This window comes from Helianthus annuus, chromosome 6 (genome assembly GCF_002127325.2).
Source record: "Helianthus annuus cultivar XRQ/B chromosome 6, HanXRQr2.0-SUNRISE, whole genome shotgun sequence".
Taxonomy (NCBI): Eukaryota; Viridiplantae; Streptophyta; class Magnoliopsida; order Asterales; family Asteraceae; genus Helianthus; species Helianthus annuus.
In genome coordinates this window covers 130978862-131001341 of record NC_035438.2, presented here as the reverse complement: position 1 = coordinate 131001341, position 22480 = coordinate 130978862, and the positions used below count along the sequence as shown (strand labels likewise).

At 36.0% G+C, this 22480-nt stretch overlaps 1 protein-coding gene across 1 annotated transcript; it reads right to left on the bottom strand.

Moving 5' to 3' along the window:
* Positions 1-19206: 19206 nt before the first annotated feature.
* Positions 19207-19632, bottom strand: LOC110881485. Its single transcript, XM_022129723.1, has one exon. It carries the CDS (start codon positions 19630-19632, stop codon positions 19207-19209), a length of 426 nt encoding a protein of 141 aa, XP_021985415.1.
* Positions 19633-22480: the final 2848 nt, after the last annotated feature.

Here is a 22480-nt window from a genome sequence, read left to right as displayed (position 1 = left end):
GTTTGACCCCTTTTTTACATTACAATACGATGCTAGAGGCAAAAGAGAATTCACCACCTTACAGAAATGACAGCGACCATTCGCCAACTGACATACGGGACAACACCCGATTCGTTGGACGAATATTTAAGGATATCCGAAAGAACTGCTCGAGAATGTTTGTACAACTTTTGCGAATGTGTAGTGAAGCAGTATATCAAGAAATATTTGCGGAAACCAAACGCAAATGTGGTCCAAAAACTGTATCAATTCCATGAAGAAAAGTGTGGTTTTCTAGTAATGCTCGAAAGCACTGATTGGATGCACTGGCCGTGGCAGAATTGCCCTAATGCATGGTGAGATCACTTTACGCGGGGAGCTCATGGACATCCAACAATAATACTAGAGGATGTTGCGTCACAAGATCTGTGGATTTGGCATGCTTTCTTCGGTGTTCCTGGTTCGCTTAACGACCTTAACGTCATCTACCAATACGAGATCTTAAACGATGTCATACGAGGAACTGGTCCAGACACCAAGTTTACGGTTTCGGGGGTGGAATATAGGTGCGGTTATTATCTTGCTGATCAAATATACACAACCTACTCTACAATCGTTAAAACTATTCTGCACCAGGATACGATAAAAGAAAGAAATTTGCCAAGTTTCAAGAGGCGGCGAGAAAAGACATTGAACGGTGTTTTTAGGTTCTACAAAAAAATGGCATATAATTGAACATTCAGCATGTGCTTTTACACCATAGAATTTGTGATACTGTATGTATGCTTGTATCTTGCTACATAACATGATCATCGAAGACGAAGGTAGAGCGATTTGTGAGTACAATAAAAATGCGACTAACAGGAATTTTGTTCCGGTAAGTCTAGAACAACAAGATTTAATGGGTTCTCGTTACGTAACGAATACACACATCTAAACCTTCAAACAGACTTGGTGAAATACATTTGGAACAACGCACAAAACGAACCCAATGACGACGAGCCGAGTGACAACTAGTAGTTTTTTTCAATAAGTTTTTCTAAGTTTAGGTGTTATATTTTTAATGAAACGTAAGCATTAATATTAATATTAATTTAGAGTTTAAATTAATTTTACTTTCATATATATGGCATATTACTTTTAAAATTTTTAAGAAACAAAAAAAAAAGATGCTCATCTTTCACCCCTTGGCCCATCCTTGGAGACTCGTCCTTTTTGAATGCTGACGTAGCTGCTGACGTAGAGGGACATCCCTTGAGGATGGGGCTTCTTCACACCCCATAGCCTTAGCGGGGTTGCCGTGAATGAAATTCGGCAAGGATGTAATGATTTGATAAGACGTCGCCCCATATTAGTGGAAACACCTTACCACCCGGCGGGATGGTTCTTTCATGAAACCCATCTTTCGTTTTATGTTTAAAGCGTCACTACAAGTCATATTTTGACACATGTCCATTAATTTAATCATCGAAAAAAATATTTTAATCATCTAAATAAATAGTACGTAGTAGATAACCATTTCTAAGGTTAGAGATGTCTCAGGGATGTTGAGGAAAAAAAATTGATATAATGCTAATGTAGAAGAGATAAAAAGTGTATTAAAGACTGTTATGTTTATATGTAGTTAATTATGTTTTGTTAAAAAGTTGTAGTAAATAATATTTTATTTAAATTAAAAATATACATAATGTAACAAGCGCTTTATTAGTAAGATACATAATTTTAGATATGTTAAATTGTAGCGAAAACCATCTTTTGCAGTACCACTAATCATATTTAGATATAACGTATTCTTAATCCTATATCTCTCTCTCTCTCATGCTCGACCTATGGCAGTACGAGAAAGAAAACCGATCAAACCCTCTATCAGGGGCGGACCTACCCTTTGCCCAGGTGGGCGGCCGCACCTCTTAAAAAAAAAATTAGTGTATATTTTAGGCAAAAAAAACCCGATCACACCCTTTGAAAATATGATTAAACAACTCATCCGCACCCACAGCAAATAATTTTTGAGTCCGCCACTGCCCTCTATCCAAGCGAGTTTCATCTCCCCATATCATACAAAGACAAACTTATGTATCATGATAGGTTTATCTAGTCTTCAACTTCAACCTAATAACTTCTACCCACGGCATATGTAGTGTATATCTTAAACCCGACAACCATACAAAAGAAACATGTGAAGCCCCTCTCGAATTCATACACCGTCAAAGTTTTTACTAAAGATATAATAACACGTCACAAACTAAACAAGTTCTCTATTTAGTACCCATCAGTTTCGTTACTTTTCGTTTTCCATAATTTTGTTAGAATATATTTTACATTTTAAAATGGGGAAATCTCGAAACTAGCCAAGAATTGGTCAACATTTCGAAACTAGCCAAAGAAAACGTCTTGTAGAGACGTTACCACCAGGGCCGTCCTCGAAAATCCAAGGGTCTTTTAAGGCCCTGTGCGAGTAGAAAAAAACGGGCCCCTAAAAACTTATATATAAAAAAATCAATAATATAACAATATATATGGCTCCCTAAATGAGCCAAAACTAAACATATTTCGGATCTTAGCGTATTATAATATGCTTTTTTAGATAAGAATTAACTTAATTTACATTAACTTAAAGTATATTACTGTCACGGCCCCCGACCCGGTTTGACCCGTTTCAGGAGCCGCGGGACAGAAATCCCGTGATATTTATTTATGTGATTTTAGCAGCGGAATTCTTTAATATCGGGATCGTTATAAAGCTAAAAACTTTTCCCGATTATTTTATTTCACAATTCGGGCTAAAACCCTGATAATTTACAATAATAAGATTTTTCTGATAAATCTTTATTTTAAAACATATTTCTTTATTTTATACTGAGCCACTATCTTAAGCTTGAAATGCTCCCGGCACTTTTCCTGAATTACAGTAGATCACCTGAAACATGTTTGAAAAAGGTTTTGTCAGCGGGGAAATACTGAGTGAATCATTCAGTTTACTTAAAACGACACATTTGTTATAATTCACAGTGTTAAGATCTTTTACATATGTTTCTGATATCAACCAACTACCCACAGTATTTGTCACTCGACCGGATCTGTTACAGTGGTCATATCACCATTGGCTGCCCCAATGAATGACGTATCACTAAATTTTAGGTTCGCCCACCTAAAAGTGATAAAAACAGTAGTAATGTGCACAATACCCCACATACTGGCTGTAATTTGGTGATTACATAAACTTAATCACTGTAATTATAATTCTGAAAATAATTTGGAGTATTGTAAAACATTTGATAAAAAGAGAGAATGACTCACATTGTAGATTTAATACGGACAGAATATGATTTAGCCTGGTTAACCTAATTTCAATAATAATGCACACAAAACTGGGTTAGTGATCAATACAGCAGTCACGATAACTCACGAAATCAAATTCTCACAATGAACGACAAAGTGCAATACTTAAACATTCATCGATTTAACGACGAACGACAAAGTATAACCCAATGTGGGCGGCACTTAAACATTCTTTGGATATATTGATCTCGGAAAATGAATCGTAATAGCGATCGAGTAGTTACCCTGTTTTGCGGCAGCGATTCGAGTGCAGTGTGTGTGTTTAATTGTAATATAAGTGTGATAACTCGACGTACAGAAAGCGTTTAGCCGTCGTTTTAACTTCTAATTTCAAGTCCCAAGGTCGGCTATTTATAGCCAGAAAATAGCCTCGCTTACGGACCGTAAGCCATAACCCTTACGGTCCGTAAGGGTTCGGTCTAATTTGTAGAGTAGCCTAGTCAGTGGCATAGGCTTGATGAATCAACAAGAAATCGAATTTCAGTATATACAACGCAATTTTGTTGATAATTATCAACTAGGGTTTACCCCCCCTGAGTTTTAGGGGCCCTGATCCTAATTCCGATTGTTCCGAAAATTTTAGGGTTAGTGCAGAATTACTTGGATGTCTCAATTAGGGTTTCCTTATTGACTAATTATCATTCTAATTATTGATTTTAATAAGAGTTGTTACATCCTCCCCACCTTAAGAAAAATCTCGTCCTCGAGATTTATTGAAATAGATGAGGGTATTTCTGCTTCATTTCTGACTCCAGTTCCCAAGTATATTCTGGTCCTCTCTTTGAATTCCATTTGACTTTCACCAGTATTAGTCGCTTTTGTTTGAGAAACTTGACTTTTCGATCTTCTATTTGTGAAGGTTTTTCTATGAATTTCAGCTTTTCATTTACCTCCACATCTTGAAGAGGTACTACCAGGGATTCGTCTGATAGACATTTCTTAAGATTGGATACATAAAATACATCATGTACTCCAGCTAGTTCTTCTGGTAGTTGTAAGCGATAAGCAACTGGTCCGATTCGTTGAATCACTGGGAATGGTCCAACATATCTTGGACTCAGTTTTCCTTTCTTACCAAATCGTACTACTCCTTTCCAAGGAGATACTTTCAAAAGTACTTTGTCTCATATCTGGAATTCGAGTGGCTTGCGGCGATTGTCTGCATAGCTCTTTTGGCGATCTCGAGCCGTCTTTAGTCTTTCCTTGATTTGTGTTATCTTGTCAGTGGTTTCTTGCACGATTTCTGGACCTGATAATTGACTTTCTCCTATTTCTGCCCAACATACTGGAGTTCTACACTTGCGTCCATACAGTGCTTCGAATGGAGCGGCATCAATATGGGTAAATGGTTATCCCAATTACCACCAAAGTCAATTACACATGCGCGGAGCATGTCTTCTAGGGTTTGGATCGTCCTTTCACTTTGTCCGTCTGTTTGGGATGATATGCAGTACTTAAATTGAGTCGGGTTCCCATTGATTCTTGGAAACTTGTCCAGAAACGGGAAGTGAAACGACTATCTCTATCCGATACAATGGAGAGTGGAACTCCATGTAAGGATACTATTTCATCTACGTACAACTTGGCTAACCTTTCCATGCTGAAGGTTTCCTTTATTGGTAGAAAATGAGCGGATTTGGTTAATCGGTCTACGATCACCCAAATGGCATCATTACCTTTTCTGGTTTTGGGTAACTTAGTAACAAAGTCCATTGTTATGAGTTCCCATTTCCATACAGGCATTTCTAATTGTTGTAGCAGACCTGAAGGTTTCTGATGTTCGGCTTTAACTTGTGAACAAGTTAGACACTTAGATACGTATTCGGCTATATCCTTCTTCATTCCTATCCACCAGAAATTCTTTCTTAAATCTTGGTACATCTTATTGTTTCCTGGATGTACAGTATACCTAGATTTATGAGCTTCGTCTAAAATCCTTGACCTTAAATTTCCCTGTTTAGGTACCCAAATTCTGCTTTTGTGGAATTTCCAAATTCCATCATTTCCTTGTTCCAATTCTTTTAGGTAACCTTTCATTCCTTCGGCATCGTCCTTGATTGCCCTTTCCTGAATTTCCTTTAATTGTTCCATTAAATCTACTTGTAGATTTATTCTAAGAGCACGGACTCGCATTTGCTTCTCATGATACTTACGACTTAAGGCGTCTACGACTACGTTTGCCTTTCCTTCGTGATATTGAATATCACAGTCGTAATCATTCAGGATTTCCATCCATCTTCTTTGCCTCATGTTTAACTCTTTTTGCCCAAATATATACCTTAAACTCTTATGATCTGTATAAAAAGTAAACTTACTTCCATACAGATAATGTCTCCATATCTTAAGGGCAAAAACTATAGCTCCTAATTCTAAATCATGAGTCGTATAGTTTTTTTCATGCTTTTTCAATTGTCTGGAAGCATACGCAATTACCTTCTTGCGTTGCATCAACACACATCCGTATCCTAATTTTGAAGCATCACAATATACCTCAAAATCTTCTGTTCCTTCTGGTAAGGCTAAGATTGGAGCTTTGGTTAATTTCTGCTTTAAGATTCTGAAGGCTTCTTCTTGTTTAGGTCCCCACTCAAACTTAGTGGCTTTACAGGTTAGCTTAGTTAATGGTATAGCTATGTTGGAAAAATCCTTAATAAACCGTCTATAATATCCAGCTAATCCTATAAAACTTCTAATTTCCATTGCAGTTTGCGGAATCTTCCAATTGGTAATTGCTTCTATCTTAGCAGGATATACGTGAATACCTTCGTGATTCACCATGTGTCCTAAGAATTGCACTTCTTGTAGCCAAAATTCACACTTCGAGAATTTAGCGTACAACTTTTCTTTTCTTAACAAAGTTAAGAGTGCATGCAAGTGCTGATAATGTTCGACCTGACTTTTTGAATAAATAAGTATATCGTCTATAAAAACAATTACAAATTTATCCAAATATGGTTTACAGATCCTGTTCATCATGTCCATAAATGCTGCAGGTGCATTAGTTAATCCAAAGGGCATGACTGTAAACTCATAATGTCCATACCTAGTTCTAAAAGCAGTTTTAGGTATGTCTTCTTCTTGAACCTTTAATTGATGATATCCGGAGCGCAAGTCTATCTTAGAAAAATATTTAGCGCCTTGTAATTGATCACAAAGATCATCAATCCTAGGTAATGGGTATCGATTCTTAATTGTAACCCTATTCAACTCTCTATAATTGATACACATTCTCATCGACCCATCTTTCTTTTTCACAAACAACACTGGTGCACCCCAAGGGGATGAACTAGGTTGTATAAATCCTTTGCTTGGTAATTCATCTAATTGCTTTTTCAATTCTAACATTTCGGTAGGAGCTAATCGATAGGGTGCCTTGGCTATCGGTGTAGTTCCTGGAATTAGATGAATCCTAAATTCTACCTCCCTATCTGGTGGTAACCCAGGTAAATCTTCCGGAAATACATCTGGGTATTCTGAGACTACAGGAATTTCCTTAAGTTCTTTTCCTTTAGTACAAATGATTACTGAAATCATATATACTATTCCTTGTTTCCGTTCATAATTAGCAACTTTCATTACTGATATGAACTTCAGCGGCTTTCGAGGTTTATCTCCTGTAATCATGATTACTTTCCCAGTAGGTGATTGAATTTCTATAGAGTTTCTATCACAAATGATTTGAGCATGGTTGGTTATTAACCAATCCATTCCTAACACAACATCAAATTCAGCTAATTTCATAGGCAATAGATTTGCAACAAATTTATGACCTGAGAGTTCTATTTCTACTTTTTGCAAAACCTGATTGATTTTTACTGAATTCCCATCTGCGGTTTCGACTGTAAAAATCTGACTAACGGTAGTTAAGGGTAACTTAAGAGCTTGACAGAATGAAGTATTTATAAAACTTTGGTTTGCACCAGAGTCAAATAATACTTTTGCATAAACGTTGTGAACTAGAAACGTACCGGCGATGACATCCGGAATGAGCTCTGCTTCTTGAGTGGTTAGCTGGAATGCTCTGGCATTCTTCTTAGTAGCTCCTTCGGTCGCTTTGGGTTTGTTGTCTACTGGGTTGGCTAACTTAGGACATTCTGTCTTGAAATGTCCGGCTTCTCCACAATTGTAACAAATTATGGATTTCTTCCTGCAGTTTTCTTCACGATTTCCTATCATTTTGCAAAAATTGCAAAGTTTGTTACATTTTCCAAAATGATTCTTTTTGCAAATTTTGCAGAATGGCAAAGTTGAGGATTGCCCTGTTCCTCTTTTCTTGAAATTCCTACTATTACCCACTCTAAATCCTTGGGTAATTTTCTGAGCTAATTCCTTCTTCCTATCTTCATCTCTTGTGCGTATCAGTTCATCGGTTAGGGTGTTAGCTAATTCTACTGCATCGTCAATAGTGCGAGGTCTCGCAGCCTTAACGATATTGCGAATTTCGCTAATTAATCCCCAAATATAGCGAGAAATGAGTACCGGTTCTGGCGAAGCCAGGTTAGGTACCACTCTAGCATATTCGAAGAATGTCGAAGTATAACCACGACAATCCACACCTAACATCCGATGAGTTAGGAACTTATTTGCCATTTGTTCCTTTTCATACTCAGGACAAAATTTTCTTTCTACGAGATTCTTAACTTCTTCCCAAGTCATAGCATAAGCCCTATCTCTTCCTTTAGCTTGTAACACAGTGTTCCACCATTCGAGTGCTCCTTCTTTAAACAGATTTGATGCGTACATGACCTGATCATCTTTGGCACACTTACTTATTGCAATTACTGCTTCGGTTTTCTCTAACCAACGCAGCGATGCAGTTGCCCCCTCACTGCCTGCAAATTCAGTGGGTTTACAAGCAAGGAATTCTTTGAAAGTGCAACCAGGTGTTGCAGCCTTCCGTTTCTTAGGGAGCGGCGTGTGTTGGGATTCATTATCATGATTAACATGATTATGGCCACCGTTTATACTATTACTGAAGTTATCTTCAGTAGTACGTTTACTAGGAATGATATGTTGCGGTTCGATTGGACTTTTTACAGCAGCAACAAATGCTGGAATAGCATTGGCTATCCCTTGAGCAACAATATTTTCAATATCTTGTCTAGTCATATATTGATCCCCTGGATGTTGCTCCGACTGATTAACCTCATTTACTGGTTCATTACCACTATTTGCCATCTGATAATATATAATAATTTTTATTAGTATTTGATAAATAGTAATCATACATAAACAATCAGACAATTTATAATACACGTATAGTCAAAATTATCGATTTCTCGATTCTATTTCATATCCGTTATAGTATGCATCACTACACACAGATATTTTACAAAGTTTTATTTGGAGTTATGTTACAGACTGATTTCACTATTTACTATACTATTACACAACTATAGTTTTACCATCCTCCTATCCCTCACCATTTGTTGTTCTAAAAACGCATTTCCCTTTCATCATATTTCCAGGCAATCTGTCCCCATATCTCCCTGATTCTATTCCCTGCATCCATCAACTCTTCACCGAAATGGCGAAGTTCAGCCATATTCTCAGTGCTCATTGGTGGATTAGGTAGGGGTTCTGGATCAAATTGCGGAAGGAAGGAATAAGGGTCGTTGACTATATTTTGAAATTGCCAATCATTCGTCCACCATTCTTCCATTTCTATAGGTTGAGCGTGGACTATTGGTTCTGGGATTGCTGGTGCAAAATTCATAGGGATTGGATTTTCACTAGGATAGGTAAAAACATTCGTATTGATAGGCTGAATAGTTTCACAGTTTGCCAACAGAAAATCTATTTCATCCTGAAAAGTTATTTCCTGGTTCTGGTTTTGATTGGAGCTCTCTCCGATTTCTATCTGAGTTGGTCTAGAACCTTGTCCTACTTCCATTTCTATATCTTTAGAATATTCCTCAAACTGTATCTCTATTTGCCTAGAATCTTTCTTATCTTCAATTTCCATCTCCGGCTGTTTACCAGTTTCTTTATCTATTTCTAAAGGATTATTTATTTTAGGAAGTTTCGGGACTGGCTTTTTCCTACGGATACGATGTCCCCACACGTAATTCTTCTTTTTCTTTCGTTTTGGCTTTGTCAAAGGTGGAGCATGGAATTCTACAGGTTGGTCCATATCAGCAAAGTATCCAGTAAACTCTTGGGAAACTTCTATATTCACCGAGTAAAGATTGAGGTTCTGAAAAGCTTCAGATATCTCGCTCATGCTGTGTAGCATATATGCAAAATGCACAGAAATGCTAAGTTAAAACTTTGGAACAAAGTTTAACAAATAAACATCGAAGTTTTATTGCACACTATTTGTACAAAATAACAGAAAAGAACACACTCAGATTTATTTATTTATTTACTGAGAAGTGTTATTACTAGACTTAGGGTATTTAAAGATTTGCATGTTCTGCTACTGTAGCTAGCATATACAAATTTGCCCATTTCTCATCTAGCTTATCTTCCCAAGGTGATTTATTAATTAACTCCTGGGTTTCCTTTTTAATTCTCTTTTCCCGGATTTGCTCCTTACTTTTCTTAATAATCATACTCCTTTTTCTAGGAGAAAACGGTTTCTCATATTGTGCTTTTCGCACAAATATTCCTTCTTCAGGAATTGTAGGGAGCTTTGAAAATTTAGTTTTGGATGAACTTCCCTCTTCGTAGACTGACCTATCTAATTTAAGATAGATATCTTGCAACTTTTGCTTACCCATACTGTAACTAACAAATAGTCAGTTTAATAAAACACATAATCACATAATAGTAATCAGGAAAAATTAAGTATCTGTTAAGTACTTAATTAGCTTAACTCAGTGGCTCTGATACCACCTTATTTCTGTCACGGCCCCCGACCCGGTTTGACCCGTTTCAGGAGCCGCGGGACAGAAATCCCGTGATATTTATTTATGTGATTTTAGCAGCGGAATTCTTTAATATCGGGATCGTTATAAAGCTAAAAACTTTTCCCGATTATTTTATTTCACAATTCGGGCTAAAACCCTGATAATTTACAATAATAAGATTTTTCTGATAAATCTTTATTTTAAAACATATTTCTTTATTTTATACTGAGCCACTATCTTAAGCTTGAAATGCTCCCCGGCACTTTTCCTGAATTACAGTAGATCACCTGAAACATGTTTGAAAAAGGTTTTGTCAGCGGGGAAATACTGAGTGAATCATTCAGTTTACTTAAAACGACACATTTGTTATAATTCACAGTGTTAAGATCTTTTACATATGTTTCTGATATCAACCAACTACCCACAGTATTTGTCACTCGACCGGATCTGTTACAGTGGTCATATCACCATTGGCTGCCCCAATGAATGACGTATCACTAAATTTTAGGTTCGCCCACCTAAAAGTGATAAAAACAGTAGTAATGTGCACAATACCCCACATACTGGCTGTAATTTGGTGATTACATAAACTTAATCACTGTAATTATAATTCTGAAAATAATTTGGAGTATTGTAAAACATTTGATAAAAAGAGAGAATGACTCACATTGTAGATTTAATACGGACAGAATATGATTTAGCCTGGTTAACCTAATTTCAATAATAATGCACACAAAACTGGGTTAGTGATCAATACAGCAGTCACGATAACTCACGAAATCAAATTCTCACAATGAACGACAAAGTGCAATACTTAAACATTCATCGATTTAACGACGAACGACAAAGTATAACCCAATGTGGGCGGCACTTAAACATTCTTTGGATATATTGATCTCGGAAAATGAATCGTAATAGCGATCGAGTAGTTACCCTGTTTTGCGGCAGCGATTCGAGTGCAGTGTGTGTGTTTAATTGTAATATAAGTGTGATAACTCGACGTACAGAAAGCGTTTAGCCGTCGTTTTAACTTCTAATTTCAAGTCCCAAGGTCGGCTATTTATAGCCAGAAAATAGCCTCGCTTACGGACCGTAAGCCATAACCCTTATGGTCCGTAAGGGTTCGGTCTAATTTGTAGAGTAGCCAAGTCAGTGGCATAGGCTTGATGAATCAACAAGAAATCGAATTTCAGTATATACAACGCAATTTTGTTGATAATTATCAACTAGGGTTTACCCCCCCTGAGTTTTAGGGGCCCTGATCCTAATTCCGATTGTTCCGAAAATTTTAGGGTTAGTGCAGAATTACTTGGGTGTCTCAATTAGGGTTTCCTTATTGACTAATTATCATTCTAATTATTGATTTTAATAAGAGTTGTTACAATTACAGATGTAATTATATAAAACATTTTAAAAAGAACATTTACATAATTCATATATGATAAAAAACAAACTAAATGAACAGTTAATTTAGTTTGTTTTTTATCATATGCGGTATGGGGCGGGGTTGTGGCGTGGGTTGGGTACAAACGCCATCACCCCCGGTTGGGCTTGGGTTTCGGCGTGGCCCCTTGGGCGGGGGTTTCAGCCCGGGGACGGGGTTGTGGCGTGGGTTGGGTACAAACGCCCAAGTCACCATCCCGGGTGGGCTTGGGTTTCGGCGTGGCCCCTTGGGCGGGGGTTTCAGCCCGGGCGTTGGGCGGGGCTATCAAGATGACATGGCGGGATCTTATTGGCCAAGACAAGTAGCCGTTTGGGCTAGCCGTTGACCAACGGCTATGTGTATATAAAAAAATTTATTCACTATAAATACTCACACTTCTATTCATTTTTTTACCACAACTACTCCACCTCTTCTATAATCATCTCTATCTTATTTTAAAAAAAAATTCTCATCCAACCACAATACGAAAAATGAATCCTCATAATCGTGGTTTTGACCCGAACGATCCGTTGGCATTCCAAGAAAAACCTAGCCCAGCATCCAATCGTCCAATGGCTTCCTTTTTAATACACTCCACGATGCCGGATATGGCTGGTTACGCATAGTTTATCTCGAATCTTTTGAAGAATGATATCGGTCGAAAACACCAATGCCTTTCGCGCAACGCGCGTCATTGAATAACACTAGTTAACTAAAAATAGAAAAGAAAGCTTCTAGGAAATAGAAAAAGAGAATTAAAAGCTATAAAAATGGGCTAGTCAAAACTCAAAAATAGGTAGACAGGGGGTTAAGAAAAAAAAAAAGAAAAGAAATGAGGCAAGGACAAGTCTTGAACTCTAGTGTCTTCTTTAGAAGTAAAGGGGCCTAGGCAAGTACACTATATAATTTTTGTGTTTCCTATGCAGTTCAAAAACTATTTATACACAAAACATATATATAAAAAATAAAGTTTGGGCCCTTTGAGAGGTTGGGCCCTGTGCGGTGGCCCATCTTGCACCTGGCCCAAGCCGGCCCTGGTTACCACATTGCTAAAACGTCTTGAAAATGGACCAATCACTGGCTGCCACGTGTCCGACAACGCTGAAACGTCTCAGAAGTCTTAGCTGAGACGTCTTAACATGGCTTGAGACGTTTCCACACGGCTTCATATGGCTTGAGACGTTTCCACATGGCTTAAGACTTTTCCCCATGGCTTGAGACTTTTCCACATGGCTTAAGACCTTTCCACATGGCTTGAGACTTTTCTACATGGCTTAAGACTTTTCCACGTGGCTTGAGCAATTTCTATATGGCTTGAGCCCTAAAATGACATTTAACTCTTTATAAAATTAACCTTAAATTAAGTTAAATATATATATAATTAAATAAAATAGTTGGTTGTTAGGATTTTCCATATTTTTATAGTTTTTTACTTTTTTTAAGTTTTAAAGTCTTTTAGAGTTCTTATACACACATACATACACATCATGTTAACATATGAGAATTTCAAAAGAATAATTTTTCATAATCTTAAAAGTTTTAGTAATTAAAAGTTTTATAACATAATACGATTACTTAAAACATATTTTCAATTTTTAAGCTAATCTTTCTCACGATTTTTAAACATATTTTATGGTGTAATTTTGAAGAAGAAAAAAAACGTAAACATAGAAAAAAGATATAAGAGTTTAAAAATCGTGAGAAAGATTAGTTTAAAAATTGAAAATATGTTTTAAGTAATCGTATTATGTTACAAAACTTTTAATTACTAAAACTTTTAAGATTATGAAAAATTATTCTTTTGAAATTCTCATATGTATTACAAAATGGTGTGTATGTATGTGTGTATAAGAACTCTAAAAGACTTTAAAACTTAAGAAAAGTAAAAAACTTTTAAAAATATGAAAAATCCTAACAACCAACTAATTTATTTAATTTTATATATATTTAACATAATTAATGTTAATTTTATAAAGAGTTAAATGTCATTTTAGGGTTCAAGCCATGTAGAAATGGCTCAAGCCATATGGAAAGGTCTCATGTCATTTGGAAAGGTCTCAAGCCATATGGAAAAGTCTCAAGTCATGTGGAAAAGTCTTAAGCCATGTGGAAACGTCTCAAGCCATGGGGAAAAGTCTTAAGCCATGTGGAAACGTCTCAAGCCGTGTGGAAAGGTCTCAAGCCATGTTAAGACGTCTCAGCTAAGACTTCTGAGACGTTTCAGCGTTGTCGGACACGTGATAGCCAGTGATTGGTCCATTTTCAAGACGTTTCAGCAATGTGGTAACGTCTCTACAAGATATTTTCTTTGGCTAGCTTCGAAATGTTGATCATTTCTTCGCTAGTTTCGAGATTTCCCCTTTTAAAATTTTAAAAAACAAAACAAGTATATTGAGTAGGACTACAAAAGAGTATTTATTTATCTTGTCCGGGATTTCCCCACTCTCAACAATAAAACAACAATTAAATGCTCCCACACACCTATCCGTGCCACCTATACTTGTGTCCTGGTGGGACCCACTAATGTCACGCCATAGGCCCCTCTCCCATCAATTTATCACATAAAATTTCCAACCACCCTTCTCTTTATATCTAGATTTTAACATTTCCACTAACTTCTAGTCATATTTTTATATTTAAATCTAGAACTTGTGACCCGTATGTAGGAGTAAATAGTAAATGATCTAAACCATGTCGGTGTTCGTGTAAGTTAAGTTTGCTCGTTTAATTTGCGAGAGTTTGAACTTGAATTTGGCTTGTTTCAAGTTTTATTGTTAAAGATCGAGTTCTAAAGTTCGAGCTAATGGGCCTCAAAAAGACAACGGGCCAAACACAAACCCAAAAACAAAAAGCCCAAAATACTTCAAAAAAACATAAAAATGTAAATAACTAATAGAAATATGTGTTTTTTGGCCCGGACGATGACCCAAACCGCCGTAGGCGTTTGCAGCAAGATGGAGCTCGTTCCCACGTTCGTTTTGCCTGGTCGCACGCCCAAAACGGACCCCCGTAGCCCAAGTTAGAGTCATTTTAGTGAAGCCCATTTTGTTACACAATCTTGGGCCTCCAGATACAAAATGGCCCGCTCCTCCACACTTGGGCCCGCATCAGTTAAGTTAGCTCGTTTAATTTGCGAGAGCTTGAACTTGAATTTGGCTTGTTTCAAGTTTTATTGTTAAAGATCGAGTTCTAAAGTTCGAGCTCGAGTTCGGCTCGTTTCTAGTGTTATTTTCAAAGCTCGAACTGTAACTTGGCTCGTTTTGAGTAAAGTTCGAGCTCAACTAGGACTTATTTTTATTAATTACCTTACAATAATTTTATTTCTTATATATATGATGAATCATAAAATAAGTTTTAAGATACAATAAAAAGAAAAAAAATATGTTTCTTTAAAAAAAGTACTACACGTATGCGTTACTACGAAAAACCTAAACCAACACCCCCAAAAAGCTGACTCCCCCAACTCCTAAAAACATAAAAACTAAACCCTAAACTTAAACTCCCCAAAATCGTAAAGTCCACTCCCAAAAACCTAAACCCCCCTCCAACCTAAAAACTAAACCCTAAACATAAACCCCTAAAACACCTAACCCTAAAAGCTAAATTAAAACAAAAATCTAAACCCTAAGGCTAAATTGCATGTGGAACATATACAAATGATGCACATGTGTAATCTATTTTTTTTTTAAGTTTGTTTTATATATTAAAATTTTGATTTTTAATAAAGGGTTTACATATTTACACACCCAAGTGTCTATTCACACACCCTCATATACGCCTCATATAGATCTATACGTCGCGTATAACCTTTTTCAATTTCCAAGAGAATCTCTGATTATGTCATATTTTGTCTTATATGACCCGTATATGCCTCGTATAGGCCTATACGAGGCGTATAGACAAAAAAGACCATTATACCCCTGAGTTAGGCCTAAATTGGGGGCAAAACAGGACTATAATGGTCTTTTGGACCACGCTAGACGCCCAGTCTAGGCCTATGCGGGGAGTATAGACAAAAAAGACCATTTTACCCCTGAGTTAGGGCTAGCCTGGGGGCAAAACAGGGCTATAATGGTCTTTTAGACCACACTGGACGCTCAGTCTAGCCCTGTATGTGACGTATCTTTTTTTTTCTCTTTATAATATTGATAACACTAATATTAATTATAAAAAACTCAGCTTAATATCAATATTAATTATAAAAAACTCATATTAATTATAATAACAGTAATATTAAATATACGATTAATATTATATACAGTGTTTGTAAAAAACTAATATTGTATAAAATGTTTGTAAAAAAAACTAGTATTTTTATAAAAGTTTGCTAAAACGATTAATATTGTATAAAATGTTTGTAAAAAAAAACCTTATATACGCCCCATATAGGCCTATACGTGGCATATATGGGGCATGAGTCATATATGAGACCTATACGAGAGGTCCTATACGCCACATATAGGCCTGTACGCGGCGTATATGAGCAACCAAACCAAAACTGACATGAGTCAGGCACTGAGTTTGATGTAACCCTATACGCCTCCGTATAGGCCTATACGAGGCAGAGGGTGTCCAAATAGACAAATAGGGTGTGTGGATAGTTTGAGCCTTAATAAAAATTGAAAAACAAATTTTGGTGTGTTTTTAAAGTATTTTTCTGGTAGTTTATATAAATATTTATTAAATATATTACCCTTTTTGAGTTGTTTGAGTTGCAAAACAAGTCTAGATCTATAGTTAAAACGTTATATGTAGCGTAATACATATTATTTACTTATTTTTATCTTACTTTTTATATGATTACAAATATAATTATTTATTAAATATATTAAGTAAAAACGACATAATTGATAGGCACGTTTTGGCTCGTGAGTTAACTCTAACTCGACAAGCGCAACTTGGTCCGGGCTTGTTTATTTAACTAGCTATTTTTAGGCTCAAGATTGTTTAAGCTGAACTCAATTCAAAAGTCGGGTTTGCAAACCGTGAAAGAAAATTGGTTTTGTTTTGTTTTGTGCTTATTCCAACCTTTGTAGTTGATATATCGGTTATCGGTCCCCTGCCGAGATATCGGTACAAAATATCGGTACCGATAATATCATCGATATTGACCGATATTGGACCGAGATTTGACCAATATATCATCGATTTTCTCGATATCAGTACCTTTCTTCTTAGTTCTACTATCTGTCTTTTTTCTTATTGTTGCTATTAGTGTTTTAAGTCTTAATTGTTAGTTGTTATTGTTAAATGTTAGTGTTTTAAGTCTTAGCAAGTTCGTACTTACTACAATTGTTAATGTTTTGCAAGTTGCAAAAGGTTAATTTGTTAATGGTAGGAGAGTATATTGAATTGTTAGTGTTAAATTGCTATATATATAAATTTAGCATGATATTAAAATTACCGATATCCCACCGATATCCTACAGCAATAACCGATATCTCAAATATCGGTCCTTGACCGATATCCGATATTTTACCGCATTAACTACTTAGATTCCAACTCCACAGCTAGAGGATCTGTCAGATTTTGTGTCAAAACTATGCAAAAATGAAAATTTGTGATGATGAAGGAACTCGGACTCGGGTTTATACCACTAAACTATAAAAAACATTATCCGTTGAAAGGAGCAAAGGGCAAATAATATATGTTTAACCCCTCGTCACTCGAAGACTATATAGCTGGCGCAAGTTGTGTGTTACGCTTACGCTAGCAGTAGATATCCCTTAGAACAAGGTGACGCTCCGGCGGTAGTGTAATTTTTTTTTGAAAATATGACATTTTTTCGATTTTGCTGCCCCTATAGTTTTTTTTTTTTTTTAGACGTGGCCTCTATAATAATTTTCTAGATCCGCCACTGTGTTACGTGATCCATTGTCATGATTAACAAAAATAAAATAAAATATGAGAAACAACCCTAATGATCCAATATGCAACAATACTACCACAAAAGAATCGAATTCATACTGTTTGGAGTACAAAAACAGACGTAATAGTAAAGAAAGACAATTCATTGAGCTTTTAGGGCACATAATGATACAAATGCCAATTGTCACTCCCCATCCAATCACTGATTCAGTCAAGAAATGATCATGATGTTTACATATGATCACTAAAATGTGGTTAACTCATTACAAATGATGAAGTGAAAGGACCCCGTTGAGATCAAGATCGACTAATTCGCCAATTAGACATTTAGTTATCCCAAAACACAAGCATGAGAATTCACGACCATCAAGAAGATTATCAAAAAACTTTTTTTTTCTGAAAAATAAACTTCATTAGAACGGCAGGCCTGACAAAAAACGCAGGACCGCACCACAAAACCGCCTACAACATATACAAGGGGAACTTACACCATTCTTTCCAATCTAAATCCTTATACTTGGATCTATTTTTACACTAAAAAAAAACTAATCGACTTCACCTCCCTAAAGATTTCCGACCACTCTCCTCTCCCAATAGAAAAAATCTTCGCGTTCCTAGACTTCCAAATACACCAACACGCCACTATCACAATCCCTCAAATAATCTCCTTAGCATTCGCGTTACCACTGGAATTTTTGTAAACATCCATCAGATCCATAAACGAGAAGGCAAAAATCGGAGAGAGATTTGCCCAATCGCTGATACCATTCCAAACCCTGAGCGCCGCCCAGCACTCCGTAAAAAGGTGATCCACAGTTTCAGTCGCTTCTCCACAAAGAACACATCCAACCGAACCAGCCAGGATATTTCTCCGAGCCAACGCTTGCTTGGTAGGAATACGGTCGAGCACCGCCCTCCAGACAAAGATATTGCATTTTGAGGGTATCTACTTGCACCCTTTAATCGAAAAAATAGAATCCGCCTCAGCCAATCCCGACGCCAAACCTTTAAAGGAACTCAAGGAAGAATTCCCTGAGGATACGGGTATCCATCGCCACCTGTCATTAACCGAAGAAAGGACAATGCAGGAAATCTCCTGTAAGCACTCAGCCAACTCGCCCATCTCGACCAAAGAAGACGGGTGTCTGACCCAATCCCACACGACCGAGTTCCCCCCCCCCCCTCCATTCTGAATGCGGTCTCTCACTAGGCAAGATTTGTGTTTCTCTAGAGCAAATAAGTTCGGCCATCTCACCATAAGAGGAGTATCGCCAAGCCAAGTATCGATCCAAAAGCGGATACACCCTCCATCTCCTATAACCCCTCTGATGTAATTAATAAATCTTTTACCCTTAAGCAGAATTTTTTATTCCATTCTCACAATATTTAACCAAACTTCCGTTAACCCCGGTTTGGAAGGAAGGCACGACCACCTCCTTCTGTTACCATGGACAACCATAATCACCCTTCTCCAAAGACTATCTTTCTCAGTCCTGAATCTCCACACCCACTTAGCGAAAAGCACTTCATTCACCATTTTAAGTTTACTAATACCCAGCCCCCCAGATTTTTTAGGAAGCGTAACAACATCCCAAGCCACCCAGTGTGTTTTCCTAACACCATTCAAGCCTCACCATAAAAAACTTCTCATTAGAGACTCCAATTTATCGATAACTTTAGCAGGTGCTTTAAAAATCGAGAGGTAATAAATCGGGAGACTTTCCAGGACCGCTTTGATAAGAACTACCCGACCCCAATCGATAAAGTGTGAGCTTTCCAAGAGGCAAGACGATTCATAAAGATCGAAAATATGGGCTCCCAATTGGAGACCCTATTCATATTCGCCCCTAACAGAATTCCCAGGTAATTAAAGGGGACGCTCCCTTTAATACAGCCCATAACCTCCGCCATACGGGCAATCTCCTCTTCATCAACCCCCATGCCCATCAGATTAGACTTGTGAATATTAATTTTCAACCCCGAACAAGCATAGAAAACCCGTAAAATTCTAGCCACTGACCGGATATTCTCCTCTTCCCATTCCCCAATTATCAAGGCATCTTCAGCATATAAAAGATGCGAAATAATCGGACCCCCGATAGGAAGTTTAACACCCTTAAGTCTCCCAGAATCACACGCTCTAGAAACCATACATGAGAAAACTTCCATAACTATAAGAAAAAGGAAGGAGAAAGCGGGTCACCTTGCCTCAAACCTTTATAACATTGGAACTCGAAAGTGGGTGAACCGTTGATCAGAACGGAGGATCTAGCAGAAGAGAGCACCCCCTTAACCCACTTGCACCATGACTGAGGAAAACCCATTTGCAACATCACTTCCATCAAAAAACCCCAGTTAACGTTGTCATATGCCTTCTCAAAATCAATCTTGAAAATAAAAGCTTTCTTCCCCATTTTTTTTCAACCACGACCAAACTTCACTTAACATAAGAGGACTATCGAGAATATATCTACCGCCTACAAAGGCCGATTGGGATTCCGACACACCATTACCGATGACCTTTTTAAGACGGATGGCTAGAACCTTCGATATGACTTTACTGATAATTCCAATTAAGTTAATCGGGCGATAGTCTCTCAAGCTCAACGGGTCTTTAATTTAAGGGATTAGAGTAATGAAGGACGTACTACAACCCTTATCAATAGACCCCGAATCGAAAAAACTGCACAAAATCTCTTTAAAGTCTTCTTCAAAGAACCTCCAAAAATGCTTAACAAACTTGAAATTGAAGCCGTCGAGGCATGGAGCTTTGTCGGCCCCACAATCAAAAACCGCCTCTTTAATCTCCTTAGAGGAGAATTGTCACACCCCAACCGATGGCGGAAACATCGAGATGAGACGTACAAACTGTTCAAAGACATCATAACACTAGTTGTGACAATAATTAAAGTTTATTTCATTGATATTCATAAGTTTCATACAATACATGGAAATGAAAAAGTACATAACATAGATTGTAAATTTAAATAGTTGATGGGTTTCTAAGCCATCCTAGCCTTTTCTTGTTTTCTTGAATCCTCAGCCTGCAGTATGCATTTAAAATACAATCAACAAATAATTGCTGGCGAGTATACAGGTTTGAATATAGCATAATAGAGTTAAATAGTTTATCAAATCTATTCCATGTGAACAACTGATATTAATTAACTGTTATACTCGTAACGATGAAATCCACATGTCCAAACCATAGTTTAACGCAATTAACATAGCCTAACCCTCGAAAGGGTGGTGATAGAGTTAAAAGAACCTAGCAATACCCGTATATACGGGAGAGGCGTTACAACCTACAGCGCTGCCATTGATAGGGGAGGCTTGCAAAGTTAATGAACATATAGCCATAGATGTTAACATCAGCACAACATAGATAATCAATGATCAAGTAGTTTCACAATAGTATGGATAGATTGTGCAATGAAAGTGTTTATCATTGTGTTTTTGATAAGGAAATGCATACTACACCCAAACGTGTAAAAAGAAAATGGGTCAAGTATACTCACCTTAGGTTGCGTTGCGTATATTGGAAAAAGATAATAGAATCAGGGATTTTCCAAGAAGATCGTGCACAAGAGAATTACCCTATTAATTTGAGGATTTGATTAATTATTTGGGAATTTATAGAATAATTTAGATAATAAGACATAAATAATACAAAATTCCTAAAGTGTTGGAACAATAAAATAAATACGAATTTAAATAGATAAATAATTATTTTAACAATCTAAAATAATTACCACAACATTAGTTAATAATCTTATAAACAAATAACTTATTTATAAAGTTTCTAGTTTATAAAACAAATAAATAAATCTGAAAATAAAATAAATAAAATTTCTAGATTTTTATTAAATAAACAATAATTCTGATTTAAAGAATATAAATCCTGAAATTAATAAATATGATCAAATAATAATTAAATAGTAATTCAGAATTAATTTATAATTTAAACAACATTTAAAATAAATATTCTGAATTAATAAAAACAATATATCTGATTTTTATGATAATAATTCTGAAATACATAAATAATTCTGATTTATAGATTCTGAAAATAAATAAATAACCTGATTTTAAAATATAATTCTGAAATAAAATTCTGATAAAAAAATATACAAAAATATGATTTCTAAATATTATTAAATAATAATTCTGATTTGTAAATTCTGAAATAAATAAATAGATAAAATCTGATTTTATTAAATTTCAGAAATAAATCCCGAAATAAATAAATAAATAAAATCTTATTTTATTAAATTTCAGAAATAAATTCTGAAATAAATAAATAAATAAAATCTGATTTTATTAAATTTCAGAAATAAATTCTGAAATAAATAAATAAATAAAAACTGATTTTTAATAAATCTGATTTTATAAAACTGAAATATTTAAATAAAATTCCGAAATAATAAATATGTTTTAATAAATAGATAATAATTATAAATCTGATTATTTTAATAAATAAATCTGTTTTATTAAATTTCTGATTTTAAATAAATATTTCAGATTTAAAATAATTAAATATGTTTAGTAATAATTATATTAGTATATTTGTTTTCTAAATAGATATATTTGATTTTTTTATAAACATTTTCAGTATTATATATTAATATTTATAATATATAAACCTGATTTTATGTATTTATATCTTATAATACTGAATTATATAATAATAATAATAATAATAATAATAATAATAATAATAATAATATTAACAGTTGTATAATAGTATCGATACGTAAATCGGAAACGAACATATAGGTCGGAATACGTTACCGGGCAAGGATGGCGATGGTCGGCGGTCTTTTGCAGGTTTCCGGCGACGGCGGGTGGTGGTCTTCCGGCGGCGTGAACGACAACGAACCGAGTTCGGTTCGTGGTTTACTTCGGTTTCGGTTATGGTCGAAAATGAAAAGGAAAGATCAAGAAGGTTAGGTTGCCTATATAGGGGATGGAGATGCCAGTTACGAACAATGGAAGGTCGCAAAAGTCCGGTCGAAAA